General features: G+C 36.9%; 1 protein-coding gene across 8 annotated transcripts in view; it reads left to right on the top strand.

Annotated features, from left to right (window-relative positions):
• Positions 1-21902, top strand: part of Pals2 (protein associated with LIN7 2, MAGUK p55 family member) — a 103402-nt gene that overhangs the window by 40173 nt on the left and 41327 nt on the right. For all 8 annotated transcript variants that reach the window (XM_021631098.2, XM_021631096.2, XM_060380015.1 and 5 more), the window contains 2 exons: positions 8177-8295; positions 21315-21467. In XM_021631098.2, coding sequence (XP_021486773.1) covers positions 8179-8295; positions 21315-21467 — 270 coding nt within the window. In that variant the 5' untranslated portion in view covers positions 8177-8178. The remainder of the gene's footprint in view (positions 1-8176; positions 8296-21314; positions 21468-21902) is intronic.

Raw genomic sequence — 21902 nt, 5'->3', positions numbered from 1 at the left:
GGCATATCCTGGAATTGTTTCTGAGAACAAGATTGAAGCTGTGGGTGGTGGCATTTATATGTAACCCCAGAGCATGAGGTGGAGGCAGGAAGATCAGAAGTTCGAGGTCAGCCTAGACTTCATGAAACTATGTCTTCAAAAAGAAGTGTCAGAAAGTTATTCTAGTCTCTGTTAAAAGGTGGTCAGTTTACGACTGGAGTATTGAATAGTTTCATTAAAAATGGAATGTGCTGTTTCTGACTTTACCATCAGCAGAGGGGTACCCCACTGTTTAGGTTAAAGTTTTTTTTTTTTCTTTACAGTCATAAAAACCTTGTAAATAAATTGCAGTGCTTCAGATTAGGCTGTGAAATACATGTGTGTACATGTCTAGAGGTCAGAGTTCAATTTCAGGAGTCATGTCTGAGGAACCATCTACCTGTTTCTGTGACTGTAGACTGTGAATTACAGTTTGTGTAACAGACTGGGCTGTTTAGCTAGAAAGCCCCAGAGACCCATCTGTCTCTGCCTCCTTGGCACTGGGATTACAAGTACCACAGGCACTGTTTGAGACTTTCCAGGTATCATTTAGCAATGGCAACCTTCTGACACTCCCTGTTTAACAGATAAGAGAAACTGGCCTGGGAAGACTGTCATGTACCCAGGTTTCAGTACTAGTCAAGTTGCAGAGTAGAGGCTCCTAGCTGTTCTAAAGGACTGTTCACTTACATTCCTGCACATCACACACATACTTCTTACTAAGTTGTATTTTCAGAAGAGAAATGGTGTCTCTGTTTTCTTCATCTGATAGGCATCTATAAAGTTCTGAATAGATGATGAACTATATTGTGCTATTTAAATGTGTAATCTTTTTCTTTAGTTTGATATAATTAAATGGGAATCTCAAGGTATTAGTTTGAGAGCTAGGATTTTAACAGTATATTGTCATTTTATAAGATGATGGTTTTTTCTTTTTATTGACTTTTCCAATATTATGTGACCATAGCTGTCAACATCTGAACTGGACCAGCAATTCTTCCTGATTTCATGTTGGATCTCAAGAGTGGTAGGACAGAGGATGAGAAAAATAGTCAAAAGCTGGGGTTAGGTGGGCTGCAAGTGCTGATGACCCAAGCCAGCAGGATTATCAGTGCTAGTGCCTTGTATACATCCCTCAGCAGCAAACAAGAACATCTGAGGCAGTGCTAAGGGAGCTCAGGGGTCCCTCTGAGAAGCAGAGCACTTCACACCTCAGTGTCTGGGACCTTTGACCACAACATTACAGGACAACTGTCAAGCTCAAGGCCCTGGTCAGGCCCCCTGGAACTCTGGTGGCAGACCATTGCTAGCCTTGCCCAGCGTGACCCTGGTGGTGAACAAAAGCACAACATTCGTTATTACACATTCGTTACTAAGACCTTTGGCCCTCCCTAGCCCTCAACAATGACCAATATTTTTTTAAAAATTTGATCTTAAGGAAATGTCCCAATTGGGTTCTTTCTCCTATGTCTTTTCTTGGAATTGTGTTTCATAAAAGAAATTTTCTGCTCTATTAAAAGCACATGAAAATTATCTGAATGACTTTTGAATACTCTCTTAAAGTTTTTCCAAATAAATAGCAAGATTTTTATGTGACATTTTATGTTGTAAATTAGGCAACAAGTATCAGTTATATGATTATTTTATATTTAAAATACAAATAAATAATTTTAAAATCTTGATTTAATACCTAAGTTGACATATTTTCATTTGGGAAATTTAGTTTGTTGAAGTAAATGGATGTGAACATAGCATTAAATATGAAAACAAAAGAATTTTAAAAATTAGCTTGGAATCTAGTCCTAATTGAATACTTAGACTAGTCACTTGATTACTTAAAAGTTTTGAATCTGAGCAGAAACACTTCTGTAAGACAGTTCTGTTGAGAAGATTTTAGAGAAGAATATAGGTGGTTAAGTGCCATTGATCTTACTAAAATTATTTGAGGTGGTGTTCTAGAAAGCTTAGAAGTATAATAGTAGAAAATGTTACTATAAAAGTTATTCCACTTAAGTAGCCTAAACAGTTAAACACCACTTCTGTCAGAACCTTGTAAAATAATTCATGGGAATAAATATATACTGTGAAAACCATGGTTGTTAAGATACATTGAAATGCTCTATTTTTGTGACTGAAAATACATTGTTGAGAATCTATGATATATCAGATTGCATCCTAATTCTTTGGGATTCAGGTAGGAGCAAGACAGGTATGATTTCTGCACTTCTCAGAATTTGACATGAAATTGTGTTTTGAACAAAATCACAGTATTAATTCTATGGTTTTGTTAGAATTTTAGAGCACTATGAATATATATGTTCATATATATATAATGTATATATATATATATATACACATATATATTAGGAGAAATCCTAATTGGAGCAACCAGTCAGGTTGAAATTTGCTTCTGCAAGATGAGGGTGAATTAGTCATGCAAAGGTAGTTGTGTATGGCAATAAAGAGGGGAGGATTTTGTGTCAAGGCTGTGGAAGGACTGGGTGGTTAAAGCTACAAAGGTTGGTGTAAATTGCATCTAGCAATGTATTAAAAGGCTTAAAAGCCTTAAATTTTACATTTAAATTACTTCCTTAAGGATCATTGCCTTAGTTTGGATCTGGAATGCCCTCCCCCAAAGGTTTCCAGCCTATGATGCTTTTGGGAGGTGGCAAAACCTTTAAGGAGTAGGGCCTCATAGGGGGCAGGTAATGAGGGTATGCTCTCAAAAGTTCTGGTACCTTGGTTTCTTTCTCTCTTGTCCTGGCTATGAGGTAAACACTCTGCCCTATCATGAGCTTCTTCTGTGGTATGCTGTTACAGGCTCAAGGCAATGGGGCAATTGGTCCTTTGTGAAAACTTCGTAACTGTGAGCCAAGTAACCATTTTCTCTTTTAAGTTGCTTGTTTCAGGTATTTATGACAATAAGAGGAAGCTAACAGTTATAGATAGGCTTCAGTGATAGGTAGAGCAAGATATGATCTAACTAGGATTCATTACCAGGTAGAGGGGAAAGAATGGATACATTCCAGAAGTAATGCAAAAGATGGAATTGGCTCATTCCTTTGCCTGTTTCTGCTTCTGTCACTTCCAAGCTTAGATGTGATTATGTTGTTCTGATGTTTTCTCCCTAGCCATTCTTTTTCTTCGTTTTAAAAAAGTCTTACTGATACTTTACGAATAGGAATCTTGAAGGGAATAGAAACAGTAATAAAGTTAAGTGATTTGCCGTGTTGTCATCGTCTCTCGTTGCATTCCATTTAGGTAGGAAATGATTGTGTGTTGCTGTAGCAGTGCGGCACACTTGCTGGTGTTTCCTATTGACAGCTCAGGGAACCCATAGATTAGGCCTTTAAAATGTATTGACCAGTTTTCTGTATTTTATATTTCAGGAAAATTTCACAACTTAAAAAAATTCTATTGGAATATCTATTATGTTTCATTCTTTTCTTAAAGAGTAATTTGAGAAGAATTGACACCTTTTTTACACTAGTGGTTCTTATTACAAAAATTGTCCTCAATATATTTGAAATGGCATATATAGTAATAATTTTATTATTTTTCTCATATCTGACCATCTTCTTTTACCTTTAAATGGCTGTTACTACTACTTAAGAAAATATTGCTTTTTCTCTGTTGCTCTGATGTATAGCCACTTTGAGAATTCTCAGGAATAGCTGTTTATTAGCATATTTTAATTATAATATAACTGCCTGATTTTTATTTCTGTTTTTATTCATCCCCACTTTACATTGTTGATTTTCTATTTCGTGAGGATCAGTCTTTCATGATTTTTTCTTTTCTTTTTTTCTTCTTTTTGAGACAGGGTTTCTCTGTGTAGCCTTGGCTGTCCTGGACTCACTTTGTAGACCAGGCTGGCCTTGAACTCACAGCAGTCCACCTGCCTCTGCTTCCTTGAGTGCTGGGATTAAAATGTACAGCACCATGCCCATTTTTTCTTGATTTTTTTTTTGAAGAATTGTTTTGATTTGCTTTTTAAGCATTTGCACATATCTACTGATTATGCATTTACTTTGTAATTCTCCTTATACTCCTTGCCCTTCCAGTTCTTCACCCTTTCAGTCCCTCTTGTTTCTTAGGGGCTTCAGGGCGTCAGCTTGATTTATAGTGGATTTTTTGTTTTCTTATATTTTCTCTTTTCCTCTCTCTCCTCTGCTCCCCTCTCCTCTCCTCTCCTGCACAGTCCCCCCCCCCCGCCTCCCCATTTGGTAGCAATCAAATTCAGCACTTAAATGCAGCCGGAGAAGCACTCTACCCCTGAGTGCATCATCAGCCCCTTACTCTCATGAAGTGGCTTTCCTCCAGGTTTGTTCTGCTGTGTTATTTTGAGCCCCAGCACCTTGTCTTTTTGTCTCCTCCGTGTTGCCCTTCCTTCTTTCTCCCTGCCTTCGTGGACCTGTGGTTCACTGAGGTGAGTTTCCTAAGTGTTAGCTACTGATTTGTTCCTATGTGAGGTTGGAGGACTAGCTGGAGTACTAGCTTTTCTCCACCTAGTTAAAAGTCTCTCCTTCAGGGATAGAGTGGGGTATGGTTTGCAGAGAGCTTACTTCTGAACTTTGAGACTTTACTTTCTTCTTGGAATCTGAGTAAATCCTTGCTTCACTGTGCCTGGCTTACTGCCTGGCCCAACTTCTCAAGGCTTTCCCATAGTAGAACTTATTTCACACAGGAAGCTCTTGAATACACTAGTGTTCTCCTGATCTTACCTATGTCAGATTTATTTCATGCTTTAATATTTGGAGTGTTCTCTCTGTTCTGTTTAAGGTTTTTGCTTGGTTGGTTGGTTGGTTGTTTTGTTTGTTTGTTTTTTCTTTGTTTTAAAACATAAAATATTTTATTGGAAGTTTGGGGGGAAAGGACTTTGATGATGAAAAAAAAAACAAAACAAAACAGAAAACACCAGTTTCTATTTAAAACTATAAAATAGCAGAAGATACATCTGAAAAAAAAATCAGACTTTGTTGCTTGTGATACTGGGGAGAAAGTGCAGAATCCCTTGTTTAGTCAGTTGGGGCCAGTCTGCAATTAGCCTTTGTTAAATGTCCTCATGCTCCCTGTATCAGTTAATGTGTCTTTAGAATAGTGTAGTAGAAAAGAACTATGTGTTTGGTTAATACCAGAAATTCGTCAAGTAGCAAGCAGTGGCGGGGCACACCTCTAAGTCCAGCCCTCAGGAGGCAGAGGCAGGCTGAGCTCTTGAGTGTGAGGCCAGCCTGTCTACAGAGTGAGTTCCAGGACAGCCAGGCTACACAGAGAAACCCTGTTTCATAAAGAAAGAGAGAGAGAGAGAGAGAGAGAGAGAGAGAGAGAGAGAAAAGAAAAAGAAATAAAGAAAAAGAAAGTCATCATGTGAAAAGCTAAGCTGGTGACAGAGGGCAGAAATAAATAAAAGTCAAGACCAGCCTGGCCAACTTAGTTTCAGGCCAGCAAGCATAGTGATACCTTTTCTCATAAAGAAAAGGAAGAAGGGAGGAAATGGAGAGGGAAAAGAAAACACAAAGATAAAAATTAGTTAATGGTGGTTCAGAGCTTTATGCTATCCAGAATATATAAAGAATTCACTTGAGTTTATACTATCTAGTATGAGTTTTAGCTGTTCTGATGGGTGTGAGACAGAATCTCAGAGTTGGTTTGATTTGAGTTTCCCTGATGACTAAGGACATTGAACATTTCTTTAAATGTTTCTCCACCACTTGATATTTCTCTGTTGAGAATTCCCTGTTTAGCCCTCTACCCCATTTTTAAATTGGATTATTTGGCTTGTTGGTATTTAATTTCTTGAGTTCTTTTGGGTATTAGCTCTCTGTCAGATGTAGGGTTAGTGAATATCTTTTCCCAGTCTGTATGTAGGCTATCATTTTGTTCTGTTGACAGTGTCCTTTGTTTTACAGAAGTTTTCAGTTTCTTGAGGTCCCATTTATTGATTGTTGCTCTTAGAGCCTGTGCTGTTGGTATTCTGTTCAGGAAATTGTCTCCTATGCCAATGAGTTCAAGGCTCTTCTCTAGTTTCTCTTCTAATAGATTTAGTGTGTCTGGTTTTATGTTGAGGTCTTTGATCCACTTGGGCTTTAGTTTAGTGCAGGATGATAAATATGGATCTATTTGCACTTTTCTTCATGTAGACATCCATTTAGACCAGCACCGTTTGTTGAAAATGCTATCTTTTTCCATTATATGGTTTTGGCTCCTTTGTCAAAAATCAAGTGGCCGTAGGTGTGTGGGATTATTTCTGGAAATTACCAACCTCTTAATGGTATGGTCTGACTTTTGATAATGTTTGTGTTCTTTTATAATGAAAGTAAGTGTGAAATTTAAACAACTGTAGTATTAGTTTATTTTTAAAGAAACATCCAAGTGAGCTAAAACTGAATAACATTATGATATCTATTGAGAACAAGGGTTTGGGTTAGCATTTTATATATGTTTAATTGTCCTGGTACCATTTTATGTGTGACTAGTCATCCAAGTTGTTGTGGGGGTGGAGGGGGTTTCTTTATTGAAAGTCTTGTTACTGTGGCCAGTAATGTGTGGACTTACTTCCCGAGTTTAGCTGCACTTATGCTAGTGCCACACGATGTGAGCACTGCAGCTTTTTAAAAGATTTTGACTGAGCCAAGGACCTTAACTACAGATGTCTTGCCATTTATTTAGGACTTTATTCATTGTTTAAATAATGTTTTGTGAGTTTTTTAAATATATATATATACACACACACATATATATATAGTGTGTGTGTGTGTGTGTGTGTGTGTGTGTGTGTGTGTGTGTGTTTGCGCATTCATGTGCATGTGTGGAAGTCACAGGACAACTTGTAAGAGTTGATTCTGTCTTCCATATATACCAGGGTCACACTCAGGCCATCAGGCTTGGTAGCAAATGCCTTTACTTGTCACGCCATCTAAAGGACTCTCGCTTACTAATTCTGTCAGTGTTCTTCTCTTATGTATTAGGATTTCCATAGATAAGATTTTATAATTTTAAATAGCAATAGTTTTACTTAACTCTTCCTGGATGTTCTGAGCTGTGTTGTTTTGCCTAGTTGCTGGCTGAAACCTCCACTAGTTTTACAGTAATGGAGAAGCCAGCCTGCCTTGTTTCCTTTGTAGCATGTAGTATTTTGCCACCAAGTATGATGTTAGCTTCATCTTTTTATACATGTCCTATACTGGGTGAGGAATTTATAAGTTCTGTTAGTGCTTTTAGGGGAAGGAGAGGGATTTGGGAGTATTTTGGTTTTTTAAGAAATGAAATGTTAAAAAAATGTTAAAGATGTTTTGGATTTTGTCACTTTGTTATATGTCTGTTTGAAATGCTCTTGGGTTCTAGTCTATTATTGATTGACTTTCATATATTCCATTCCTGGAATAACTTGTTTTTGTCATTTATGTATAATCCATTCTGTTTCTAGTTTACTTAGCTATTGTTTTATTTTTACATCTGCATTTATAAGATATTAGCTGTGGTTTTCTTAAGAGTATCTTTCTCTGGGCTTCAGATCTAAGTACCTGATTTCATAAAATGAATTAGTAAGAGTATTCTTGCCTGTTATGGTGTCACACACCTTTAATCCCCGCACTCTGGAGGCAGAGGCAGGTGAATTTCTTAAGTTCCAGGCCAGCCAGAGCTATGTAAGTGAAAACCGCTCTTAACTCCCTCACTTACAAAAGAAAAGTCTTCCTACATTATTTTGACAGTTTGTCAGGTTTTAATTTTAATTCTGTTTTTAAATGTTTGGTAGAATTTACCAATGAAGTTTGATTATTGGATTTTTCCCAATGTTTATTATTAATTTAATCTTTATACTTTGTATAAATCTTCAGAATTTTTATTTATTCTTAGGTAGTGTTTTCAAATTTGAAAAATAAAAGCAAGTGACCTTTAAGTGTGTATATATTAAGTATAGTCCTATAAAATCAAAACTGTATATAGAAATTCATCCAGTTCATGGGACAGTAATTAATGTGAAACTCAAGAGTTTAACATATACTTTTTTTAAAAGAAGATTTATTTTTCAAATGTTCTGCTTAATGCCCTTTTATTTGATAAACTTTATATTCTTACTCCATAATGGCCTGGAATTTGAGTCTTACTTTATTTATGTATTCACTAATTTTTTTTTATCTGGTTTTTATCTCATCAGAAATGCAGCAAGTTCTGGAAAACCTTACAGAGCTGCCCTCATCCACAGGAGCAGAAGAAATAGACCTAATTTTTCTCAAGGGTATTATGGAGAATCCTATTGTGAAATCACTTGCTAAGGTATACTAGTTTATTAATAAGATTACTGAATGACTTTGAAAATTGTTTTATGGAAATCTTTTCAGTGATCATCATTTTGGAATTAGTTGATACACCTTTTTGCATAGTTAGCAAAAAACACTTTTCATATAATGAAATGTTAATATATGCAAAGATAATGTTTACTGCCTTCTTTATTCTACCCTTAGTGAAATGACTCTTAAGGAGTTTAATAATACAGGAGTTGAACTGGAGCTTGTGAAAGGGATTTCCATTCCATCTTCACTTACAACCAACAAGATGTTGGGTTTTTTCTTTTACATTGTAACATATACCTGTTTATTATTTAAAATCTTAATTACTTTTAGTTAGTTCATTCATTTATTTATTTTGGAATTTCAGGTTTTCTTTCATAACCCAGATATTTTAGCTGTATTATTTCCTTAATTAAGTCTAGAGCAGACCTACTAGCTCACTTAATACACACATTTTTTTACAACCATATTTGTGGTTCTGTTTTACTCAGAATTTTTTGATAATCCTTTTTTGAACATTGAGGAAGCTGTTTATTCATAGGCTGTTTTCTGCCCTGCTGGCCCCTTCCTCACAGCTCCGCTAAGTGGTGTTTGTTTGCGGTAAGCCTTTCTGGTGGTCCTCTAGCCACACTCCTTCATGGAGCTACCTTTTCTTCCTTTTGGCTTGTCAGAATGCTGGTCTCACCTTCTGTGTGTGTTTTTTTGTTATGGTAGTTGTTATTTTTTTTTTATTATTTTAAGGCTTCTGAAAACTGTACTTTTTAATTGGTAAAAATGAGTGAATGTGACTTACTCCTCACAGTTACTCATGATGAGGTCACGTGGTAAAAAGTCATTTTATAATGTATATTCTTAATATTAGTACATTTTCATAATATACAGAATGGTATTTACTTTTCTTTCCAACTTCTTGTCCTGTACCTGACTGTGTTGAGGATCAGCTCCAGGACCTGCAGAAGTAAACAGGAGTCATTTAAGCCCATACTAAAAACGGTTTGCCTTGGGCCCCTGGTGGCACAATAGTTTTACTCTTTCCTTGATCTTAGACTGTTGATTGCTACTTTTTATTGTCCCTGAATCATCTTTGTCCCTGCTCTCATGTTCAATTTAAGGCTTTTATGTAGCTTTAGAAATGTTAATAGCATGTAAGGCATTTTACAGCATGTTTATAGTTTCCAAAGGTCTTCAAATACACTAGAGTAAATAATAGAAGTGTTGGGACAGGTATGCTTACCCTGTTTTTAAGGTCCTGCTTTATTTCGACATAGGGTGAGGGCATTTCTGTGTTTTTATTCTCAATAACTTGTGTGAGTGAGAGATGGGTTGACTTGTATCACCTGTGACAGACTTTCAGCAATCAGCAGGTCACTGTTCTCAGTAGTTGGAATGGCTGCTTCACTTTGGAACACTTAAAGAGCAATTGTGTTCTTTCTGATTAAAAATAAAGGCTGGGCAGATAAATTAAGAGGGTAAAGTGCCTGCAAGTGTGAAAACCTGAGTTCAAATTCTCAGAACCCACCTACAGCCTGGCAGAGTATGAGCGTGTGTGTGTGTGTGTGTGTGTGTATTTATGTGGTATATGTTCATTCTCAGTGCTTCTGTGGAGAGATAAGCAGTAAAGCCGTATGAATCCTCAAAACTTCTTGGCCTACTAGCCCAGCATAAGAGGCAGCAAAAAAACAGACTCTGTTTGAAAAAAGGTGAACGGCCAGGACTGATGGCCTCACACTTGTTCTCTGGCATAGAGGGTATGTACCTGTACTCAGCTTCCCCTTCTAGGTTGGCTCATGCTCTCGCTCCCTCTTTCTCTCTCACTCTCTTTCTCTCGTCTCTCATCGCTTTCTCACACATACAGCCTAGGTACACAAAAGATGAAACAACAAAATCAGTCAATAATATGCAACATTCAGGCAGATTTTAAATAAATAAAAGCAGTGAGAATTATACTTGTACAGCATAAAGAAACTGCACAGCGAGGGGAAACTTCTAAGTAGGTAAGTTACAACAGTCGGGTGCTCTTACTACAGCAAGTAAGAAATCAGAAAGGCATTTTAACACTCAAATACAGTATCTGAAGTTATCTCATTTGCTGGGTTTAAGTATTAGAAGACTAAATATGGAAGGAGAGAACTGGCAAATTTGAAAGTAGACGAACAGAAAAATCCCAGGTGAAACTTACAGAAAGTCAAATCAAAATATAGAGCACAGTTATGAGATGCACATGTAAGCTCTAATATGTTAAATGGGCTAACTGGAACTTGAAAATAGAGGGTAGATCTCAAAGTAACCCAGGACAGATGGGTTACTGACGTGCCTGTTTAACACATCAACGTGGAAGCTGGCCACCAGGGTCCCCAGTAGTCTGTCAGCATCACAGACCCTGTTAGAGAGTCATTCCAGCTGACACCTACCCTAAACTTCTCCATTCCCTGAGCTTTGCTTCCCTCCCCCCACTTCTCTTCTCCACAGAACTCAGCAATAGCCTGTTGGTCTCCTGGCTGTCTTGGCTGCTGGTCTCCTCTCTTCTCTCTTCTCTTCCTCTCTTGTTCTCCCTACCCCCACCCCCTCCTCTCATGGCCTGGTTTAGTCTGTTGGTCCAGTTCAGTCTGGACCCTTCCAGATGCCTCTGGCTGTTTTTTCTTCATCTGCAGTAAACCTCCTCAACCATACCTTACAGCAGTCATGGCCTATTTTTTTTCATTCAGTAAGTAACATAAACTGAAAAATTCAAGAGGCTAGATGAGAAATAAAAAGAAAACTTACTTAAGTCTTAAGATTTAAATGCAAAGTTAAAATTTTAAAGCAAACAGATGAAAGAAGAAAGACAATAAGAAGAAATGGTGAATTCTGAAATTCATAGTGAGGAATTGAGATTAAGTTTTCAGGTAACAAAAGTGAAATGCTGATACATTCCTTTCCAGCAAAACAACCTTCAAATACTAAATAAGATACTTTTTTTCAGACCAAAAAAAAATTAATCTTTATTTATTCAATAAAAGAAAAATGCAAGAGAAGGTTGTTCTGACAGAATGACAGAGGAAAGGGACTGTTTGTGAACAAACATAAAATATGCTTTTAAGATGAAGTATTATCATACAATATTTATGCCATACTGCACATGGATATATGTGGATGTGATAGCTCCAAAAGAGGGACAGGCTTAGATGTACTGGCCACACCTGGAAAAACAGAAACGTCTCATCTTCAGAAAAATCCCCAAGAGTTAAAAATTAAATGCTAACTGTGCTTTAGTTAGGGTTTCTATTGCTGTGCTAACACACGGATCAAAAGTAACGGGGAGGACAGGCTGCATTTCGTCTTACACTGCAGCAGCGGCCCGTCCCTGAAGGAAGAAGTCAGAGTAGGAAGCGAGAGGCTGGAACTGACCTCCGCCCTTCTAAGCCTGCTTTCCAGGACTGCTTGCCCTGGGACAGCATCACCCAGCGTGGGCTGGGCCCTCCCATTTCAATTTCCCATACCATTTCCCAAGTCAAGGAAATGTCCCACAAGCTTCCCCCTTTGCCTGTCTTATGGAGGCATTTTCTCATTTTAGATCCTTTCCTCACAGATGACTCTAGTTTGTGTCAAGTTGACAATAAACTAATAAGGACAGCTAGTGAAGAACCATGAGTGAAAGAAAGGAAAATGCACGACAAAACATGTGCTGCAAAGTAGGACTTACAGGAATGCCTATGTTAGAGAATAGCAGTGCCCAAGTGAGTAAATGTAACACGAAATATGCAGAAGTGCTAATAAAGTGTCACATAAAACGACAAACAAAGATAACACAGCGTACGACGATATATCAGTAAAGTCAGTGCATCTCCAGTGCAATGCAAATTGCTGCCTGGGTTGGGAGGGAGGACACCACGTCAAAGCCACGGGTATTGTTGTAAGTATAACAAGAAATTTATAACCTGCGGCTGAAGAGATGCCTCAGCAGTTAAGAACACTGACTGCTCTTCCAGAAGACCTTTGATATCCCACACACAGATGCTGGCTCACAATATTTTATAATCCAGTTCAAGGGGATCTGATGCTGTCTCTGGCCTCCCTGGGCATGAGGCTTGCATGTGGTACGCAGACAGAATACCCATGCATATAAAGTAAACATTGCCCTTTAATTATGAATAGTTTTGTGACAGTGACTGAAAACTTAAGTGACGATTTCTTAAAAGAGAAGCTCATGTAAGAAATAATTTCAGCAGCTCTATGTAGTTTTCAAAATTGGATGTTTAAAATTTAAAACCATTGTGAAAAAGAAGCTCCAGATCTCTTTACCATAAATTCTATCAAACATTTAATGAAGAAAAGGAAGAAAACAGTAGTGCTATGTTGAATATAAAAAAATATTTTGATAAAACTACAGAGTTGTATTCCTGACAAACATAGATTTAAACATTTTTTTTGTTTTAAAATTTATTTTATGTCTATGAGTATTTTGTCTGTATGTATATCACATGCGTGCCTCATGCAAAAGGCCAGAAAAGAGCATTAGCTCCCCTGGATCTGGAGTTACACATGTTTGTGAATTGCCATGTGGGTGCTGGGAACCAGACCTAGGTGTTGTTCATTTAGTTGATAATTGCCATAGCTGTATACACACTTTTTTAGTTTTGATCATTATTGATCATTGCCCTTTATTCCTGGGCACATGGAATACGGTTTAGAAAGTCCTTTTCTATATCTGTATCTTGTAGGATTTTTCTTTAGGATTTTTAGTGTTTCGTGTTTCAAATTGTGGTCTTGGATCTTATTTTTGTGTGAGATGATAGGTAACAGTTCTTTTTTCTTTCTTTTGCATGTGGAAATTTACCTTCCCCAGCACCATTTGTTGAAGAGGCTGTCTTTTCTCCATTGCATGGTTTTTGCCTTATTATCAAATATCAGATGGCTGTAGTTATGAAAACTCATGTTGGGTTTTCTATTTTATCCCATTGGTCTATATGTATGCTTTTGTGCCAGTACCATATTGCTTTAATTACTGTAGTTTTATACTACGTCTTAAAGTCTGGAAGATCAGTCTCTCCAGCATTCTTTTTGCTAGGTTTACTTTGGTTATATGGAGTCTTTTCTGATTCCATGCAAATTTTAGTTTAGTTTTGTTCTTTTCCTGTTTCTGTGAAGACTGTTGTGGGTGTTTTGATTGGGATTTAACTGAATCTGTGAATGGCTTTTGGTAGAATTGTCATTTTCATAAGATTAATTCCACCATTTTCTGAGCATAGGATGTCTTTCCATCTTCTAGTGTCCTTCTCAATCTCATTCTTCAGAGATTTGGAATTTACATCATAGAGGCCTTTAGCTTCCCTGGTTAGCTTTACTCCTAGATAGTTTATTGGTTTTGATGCTATTGTAAATGGATGTCTAGATCTCTTTTTCACTGTGTTTATTTTTGGTGTAGAAAAGCTGATTTTTATAAGTTGATTTTGTACCCTGCAATATTGCTGAAATTGTTACTTGTTTCCATAAGTTTTCTGTAGAATTTTGGGGATTTATTATGTATATTTAATTTGACGTTTTATTTTATATTCATAATCCTTTAATTTCCTTCTTTTGCCTTATTGATCTAGCTGTTGCTTCCAGCACTATATTGAAAAGGAGTGGAGATAATGTTTGCTGAAGGTTTTGTTATAAATAGTTTTTATTATGTTGAAGAATGTTCCCTCTAGAGGAATGTTCCCTCTAGTCCTACTCTCTCTCTAGGAATTTTTATCATTAAAGCATCTTGGATTTTGTCAAAGGCCTTTTCTGGTTCTGTTGAGATGATCATGTGATCTCTCGTAAGTCAAATAATATAATATGAATTATTCTGTGTATTGACTTAAGTATGTTGAACCAGCCCTGTGTTGATCTTTTTGATATGTGCTTGTATTCAGTTTGCTAGCATTTATTGAGGATTTTGTATTCTGTGTTCAGCAGAGGTATTGCTGTGTAGTTTTATCACGTTATTGTGTCTTTATCTGGTTTGGGTTGGGAGTGCTCCTTCTGTTTCTTTTTTTGTTTTCTTTTTCCTTTCTGTTTTGTTTGTTTGTTTGTTTAGGAATTAAGAAGGATCATTTACAGTTCTTTGAAAGTCTGCTAAATTCTGATATGAATCCATCAGGGTCTGGACTATTTGAGACAGAGGCTTTATATTGTTTGAATATCCTCATTGTTACAGGTCTGTTTAGGTTGTTTGTCTCTTCTGGTTTAACTTTTGTATTTTGGATAAACGAAGAAATTCCGGCTTTTAAAAATAGATTTTCCAACTTAATGAAGTACAGGTTTTTAGAGTATTCCCAAATAATATTATATATGTATCGGGTTGTCGCAATGAGTCCTTATAAACTTCTGATTTTGTTAATTTGGGTCATCTTTTCCTTTCTTTTGGTTAGTTGGGGCAGGGTGTCTGTTGATCTTGTTTATCTTCTTTAAGAATCAGCTCTTGAATTAATTGATTCTTTGTTTTCGTTGTTTCTATTTCATTAATTTCTTTGTTTTTGTAGTATGCTAAGTTTGGGCTTGGTTTGAATTTCTTTCTTGGTTTCTTTTTGATCCATTCATCATTCAGTATTGAACTGCTGAATCTATCCGTTTACATACTGATTGTAGTTTTGTTTGCTGTCAGTTTTAAATTTTTTTCCATAATGGTTGGATAAGATATAAAGAATTATTACATTTCTTTTCTGGGTTTGTTAAGGCTTGTTTTGTGTCCCAGCACATGGTTTCTTCCAGAGCTTCTATGTGCTTCTGAGTAGAATGTATATTGTTTGACAATTTAGTTGGAACATTCTGTAGATAATATTGGGTCCATCTGATGTAAGGTATTTAATTCTGAGGTTTCTTTGTTTATTTTTTGTTCAAATTAACTATCTCCTGGAGAAAGTGTGGTGTTGAAACCACCTAAGATTATTGGGTCTGTGTTAATCTGTGCCTTTAATTCTATTAATGTGCTTTTTATAAAATTAGGTATGCCAGAGTTTTTTCCGTGTTTGGCATTGTGATATTTTCCTAAGAAATTTATCCCTTGATAAGAATTCAGTACCTTTTGTTTGTCTTGCTTAGTTTTAGTTGGAAATCTTATTTTGTCAGATATGTGGATGACGATGCTTGCTTGCTTCTTGATTCTGTTTACTTGGAATTCTTTTTTCTGTCCTTTTACTTTAAGGTGGTACCTATCTTTAAAGCTGAGTTTCTTGTAGACAAAAGACAGAGGGATTTTCTTGATCCATTCAGTCAGCCTATATCTTTTGATTTGAGAATTGAGGTCATTAACACTTAAAGTTATTTTTGAAATGTGTTTGTTAATTGGGGTCATCATGTTGTTGATTGATTCATTCTTTTATTTCTTTTGTGTTAAAGGACTAGCAAATTTGTAGAGAGACACTCCGCTTGGCCATTAATGTTTTTGTCTTTGTGATTTGACCTGGGAATGTGGACTGCTTTCTCTGGTTGTATGCTTAGTGTGATAATCTGGCCTTCCTTAAATTGGGCCAATACTGGAGATGCCTGACGTGAACTATGATTAATTGCTCCAGGAAAAGGTAGCTCCTAAAGCACAGGATTGGAGCTAGGCCTGTGAGTGTAGAGATGGCGGCAGGTAGAGGGAAGGATGCATGCTTGGGTTTCTTGCAGTTATGTTTGAATTTTCAAAGTATTCTGTCAGTTACTACAAAAATCACATGTTTTCAGTAGCTATTGCAGTGAATCTTCAGATTATCTACAAACTTACAAATTTCAAGCTAAAAGTTAACTGCCATCTGTAGTGGTTAGTTTTATGTTAACTTGACACAAGTTGGAGCCATCTGAGAGAAGGTATCCTAACCCGAGAAAATGCTTCCATAAGATCAGGCTATAGACAAGCCTGCATAGGGCATCTTCTTAATCAGGGCACCATTGAGTGGTGCTGTCTCCAGGCTGGGGCCCTGGCTTCTAAGGGAAGCAGGCTGAGCAAGCCATAGAGAGCAAAGTAATAAGCAGCCCCCTCCGTGGCCTCTGTGTCAGCTTCTATCTCCAGTTCCTGCCCTGGTGAGTTTCTGCCTTGGTTTCTCTGAAAGGACTACGACTCAGAGTATGTATACAAAACAATTCCTTTCCACCCAAGGTTGTTTTTGGTTTTGGGGTTTAATCACAGCAATAATACCCTTCACTAATACACCATTTAACAATGTTAAAACTTGTACTCTGATTTACATTTATTTGAATCTTTTAGCTTCTTTTTATAGTATTTTGTAGGTTTATAAGTTTTCCATTTGTTTTTTGAAACTTACTCAAATGTTTTATTTTTGTTGCTATTTTTTTAAAACTTCATTTTCAGATTTCCTTCCCAGCATATAGAAAAGTTGCTCTATTCTACAACCTTGTTAAACTTGTTAGTTCTGATAGTTTCTACTGTACCCCTTGGGTTTTCTAAATATGAGACCATGTCATATGTGAATAAAAACAGCTTTGGCTTTTTTTTTTTTTTTTCTGTTCTGAACATGTTGTAGTCCTTGCCTTACTGCCCTGACTAAAGCACCCCAGCACACATACTGAAAAGAAGAGTGCTGCCATTTGCTGCTGGGTCTTAGTGGGAAGCAGCAAGTCTCACTAGCAAACATAAGGGCAGTGTGAGCCTGTGCTGTGTATGATTCTGTAGTACAACCTCAAGACACCTATTTTCTGTGTAAAGTTAATGTCATGTTTCTGTGCATGAATATACCATAGGCTTTTTCCAGGTCAGGCTTTTGGTAGATTTTTGTATGGCCTTTGTGTTATAAATTAATGCTATTTCTATCTAACCCTGCTACGTCTCATTTTGTACATATTTATATATTTACAATATTATATATAAATATATATATTTATATTTACGACAAATTCTTAGAAAAATTTCTTAATTTTGTAGGATTTGATTAAATTGCTCATATTTGTTCTCACTAGAAAAATGTGTGAGAATGCCTTTTTCCTATGTTCTCACTAACTTGGTCTGCTACCAGGAATGACAGTTTAATGAGAAGAAAACCAATATTTTTGTATAGTTTAATTTGTGCTTCTCTTATACATGTAATTATGTATCTTTTCATTTGTTTAGACGCTTTAATTTTCTTTCTTGTGAATTTTTTGTTCATATTACTAATTAGTTGGTCAATTGGTTTGTAGAAGGCCTTTATGTAAAGGGAAATTAGCCTTTTGCCTGTAATGTGACACATGTCTGGACTCTAGTTTTTGTGTCTTGACTTTACTGATTCTTAATGAGAAATGCCTAAGTGTTTACATAGTTATATAAATTAGACATCTTCATGTGTGACTTACAGCTCCTTGATTTTGTATTATATGTTGAAACTTACTTCCAATCCTAATATAAAATGATACTTACATGTTTCCCTGACTACTATTACAGCCAGACTTTTAAGTGCACTCTTGCTTCTCTTAAGAAGAAAAAATGGGAAATACCCTTTTGTGGTTCCTGGTGTCTGTGTGGCCCTAACTCTGCAACTGTCTTAGCAGTGGTAGTGAGATGCTCTGTGATAAAACTTTGAACTCCATTTGGATAGCAATATGATTTCCGAAAAGTCTTTTTCTCCTGAGAGTGTTCCAGTCTAGCTAATACCGTCCTCTTTTGTTGGGATCCAAGCTCTTCTTGTTTGCTGTCACACACAGAGCATGCTGGCAGTGCTACTCTGTGTTCCTGCCTCATATCCACTCTCATTCAAGTTATTCTGGGATCTTTGTAGGGTTGTCTGGTATTTGGGAGTTTAGATCATTAGATAAAAGAAAGTTAAATTTTACCCCAGCTAACTTTATTTCCCATTTATGTACGTTTTCCACAAAATATTTAATAAGGAATGGCTACATACTTAGCCCTGTTGTAAGATAGAATCAAAGTTTATATATGAATCTTGCTTGCTAAGGGCAAAGGCAAGATCGCAGTAACACTGCTACCTTACTAATGCTATGATTTGTAGTAACTACATTGGTTATTTAATTTTTTTTTCTGTCTGCAAGTATGCAAGAACAGTACTTGAGTAAAATAGCCAGACGTTCTAGAAGAAATTCTCAGCTCATTCTCCCAGGTACATGGTTAGTAGGAGTCTCAGAACTGGACACAGACAAAGGCTAGGCCATATTTGTATCAGACCCAGACCTCTACAGCATCAGCCATGGAGTGTTCTTCCCTACTTGTGACAGGTGAAAGACATTTTTACTGAGTTATCCTGGCTTTCTGACACTGCCTTTTCTTAAAGGAAGAGACTCACTTAATCAAACAGGTGACTTATTTAATTTTGTTTTGTTTTGTTTTAAATACAGCGTCTATAAACTATATGGCCTTTGCTGTTTACATGGAATTTGCTGTGTAGTCCAGGCTGGCCTCAAACTCACGAAGGATCATTGGGTTTGTGCTCCACTCTGACCTAACCCTAACCCTTAACTAGTTGTTAAGGTTTCCTTGTGACCCTGTTAGTCTGATGAATTAAGTTCAGGTGGGTACTTACCTCCTAAAAATTACTAAATACGTTTTGATGTTAAAGTAAATTAGAGGTCTAAAATTTTTTTCACAGTGCTTCGGAGCTTTAGCTGTATATTGTAACTGTGGGCCTGTATTTCTGTTCTAGAAAAAAAGTGAAATTGATTTTAAAAAAAAATTTTGATGGAATTTCATGTCCCTGGCTCATTTCAGATTCACTCTATTGCTAAGAATAGCCTTGGACTCCTGTTCCTCTCTGTTCGCCTCTCAAGTGTTTTGATTACAGGCATGTGCCTCCATGCCTGGCTGTGAAACTAATCTTGATTATATTCTAGAAATTTTCTTTGTATTAAAATTGCTGTAGCCTTAATTTTATTAAAACACTTCCTTAAAATTTTCTGTATTTTATATTGAGAGTCTTCATTTTCATAAAAGCAATCTGTGATGTGAAGGAACTTTTCGGTGTGTTTGGGTTGCCTTTGAATTCCACCCTCACCAGAGACGCTCCCTTGTCTGCCTTTAGCTTTTATCATGTTTCCGCTTAGTGTCACCTAATTCGTAATAAACGGAAGGGAGGTGTGTTATGAATATTCTAGTCGTCAGTTATTTCTGGCTTGAAGGCCTGAATTGAAGCAGCCTACACACAGCCTTTCATATGTTAGCCATGTGACTAGCACAGGTGAACATGTAAAGCCTGTTGACATGGTACCTGAAAGCAGTAAACCAGTCATCTTCTCTGCTAGAGAAACACAGATCTTTACAGCTCTTCCTAAGAACACAAACACGCAAGTGGGGTTCTGAAGCAGTGCAAGGGATGTGATAGGACAAATGGCGCACTCGTCCTGGAGAGCATGCTTCTTAAGCCAGCAGTCAGCAGATGTCTTACACCTTCAGAAAACTTCGTACTCTTTGTTGCATTTTCTAGTCTTTGTAGTTTTTTTCTTACCCAAATCAAATAGAATTTTTATTTAAATCACATTAGGTCTTTTGGCCTTACTCCTTATACTTAATCAAATCTGCTCCTTTATCGGTCTGTTTCATAACTTTTAAAATGTTTTCTTCTGAAGTCTTAAAAATCTCTTCCAATTAAGAGCTCACTTGCTGGGTATGATGACTCACACCTGTGTCCCAACTACTCAGGCTCCTGAGGCAGAAACATTCCTTGAGCCCAGAGTTCAAAGTTAGTCTTGGCAACATAGAAACTCTTTGGGAAAAAGGGAATTTAATTAGTCTTTTATGAAAAAAGTCACTATGATGAATCACCTTGAAAAGTATATGTAAACAAAATGATCATTTATAAATTACAAATGTTGTATTTGGATTCTTAAGGATCTACTGTGCTTGGTGGTACACACAACATGAAAAACATCACAATGTAACACTGGAAACAGGGATTTCTGTTCAGCACTTATTATAAAAATGAAGTATAAAATATTAGTGTAAGATCTTATTGTCTTATATGGTCTTATGAATTAAACCCTAGTAGTTTACCTTCCCTTGTCTTTAGCAATGAGCAACCATTTGTCCAAAAAAAAAAAAAACCTAAAAGGTAGATCCTGTGTAGTGTTCCTCAGTTTGAATTTAGAATCCTGTTTTACTCCAAAGTAGTGTGGGCAACATGGAAAAAAAAGACTGTGGTTTGTGGTGGTGGTGGTGTATTTTGCTTATATGGAGGGGATTATCCTCCTGATCAAGGTATGAGATCTCAGACTACTTCCTTTAAGCTGATGTTGTACTTAATTTTTCATTGCTAGGTATTGAACCCAATATGCACTAAGAAAGGGCATCACCATAGAGAGCTCTGTCTTTATCCTAGATTTTCAAACAATAGCTTCAGGGTTTTGGAGTTCCAAATGATGTTTTGTTGTTGTTGTTTTGTTTTTGTTTGGTGTGTGCATGTCCATGTGTATGTCTGGATTTTGTTTTCTAGATGGAATCTCTTTGTAACCTAGGCACTGGCCTCAGCCTGCCCTCTCAGATTCCTCAGGACTGGGATTACAGAAATATACCACTATACCTAACTCATTTCTTTTTAAAAATCATTTAAAAAATTGACATGCATAATGGTTACGTTTTATTTTTTTATACTTAATAATTTGCTTTAATAAGACATGACAGCATCCAGAATTCAAGCCTCTGTTAGCATCTAGCTGGAGAGGAGAGGATATCACATGATCTCCATGCATCATCTGCCCTCGTCAGTTTTCTTAAGCAGTAATTATAAAATGAGCGTTTCACAATGTTTATGGTAGGAACAAAGATGAAAGTCATTGTATTTATGTTATATTTATAAAATCATGTATTGCCTGTGATTAAAACATTAAATATGGCTTCAGAAAATTAGACCTCTAACACCTTTTTTTTTTTTTTTAATGTTTGTGCAAGTGTGTACACGTACATGCCATGGTGCGTGTGTGGAGGTCAGAGGATGCCTTTCAGGAGTCAGTTCTCAGGCTTGGCAGCCAGTACCTTTACCTCACCCACCCCCTAAGGAGTATCTTCTAAAATAAACCAGTGAAATACTGTCTAGAACAAAGTACCAACAATATTACTTTAATTCACTATTGTTTTTTCAGGCTCATGAGAGGCTTGAAGATTCAAAATTAGAAGCTGTCAGTGACAATAACTTGGAATTAGTGAACGAAATTCTTGAAGATATCACTCCTCTAATAAGTGTGGATGAAAACGTAGCGGAACTGGTTGGTATACTCAAGGAGCCCCACTTCCAGGTAGCGTGCCCCTGTCCTCTTACAGAGCGTTCCCTGAGAAGTCAGCTGGTACACTGAACTAACTCATGTTGTTTGGGCCTAAGTTCTAGCCTAGGTATTCTAAGATCCTGAGGAATGTAAACACACATGTATGACTGTATACAGCACAGAAATACACAGTGTTTGTCCCAGAAAAAAATAACCTCAGCTTTTCCTATGTGCCATCAGTTACCCCTGACTCACCATCAGACCGCATCCTAAGGAAAACCCTCACTTTGACAGTGTTGCAGCCACTGCCTTGGTTGGTTTGTTTGGCTTTTGTTTTTCATTTCTTTCTTATTGGGTGAGGGGTATATGCCATGGCAGATACATGGAGTTATAGGACACCCTGCAGAAGGTTTTCTCTTTTTACCTTGTGGATTCCTGAAGTTGAACTCAGGTCGTCAGAGCTGGTGG

The sequence above is a fragment of the Meriones unguiculatus genome, chromosome 3, assembly GCF_030254825.1.
Source record: "Meriones unguiculatus strain TT.TT164.6M chromosome 3, Bangor_MerUng_6.1, whole genome shotgun sequence".
Lineage (NCBI taxonomy): Eukaryota > Metazoa > Chordata > Mammalia > Rodentia > Muridae > Meriones > Meriones unguiculatus.
This window is presented reverse-complemented; position numbering and strand designations above follow the sequence as displayed.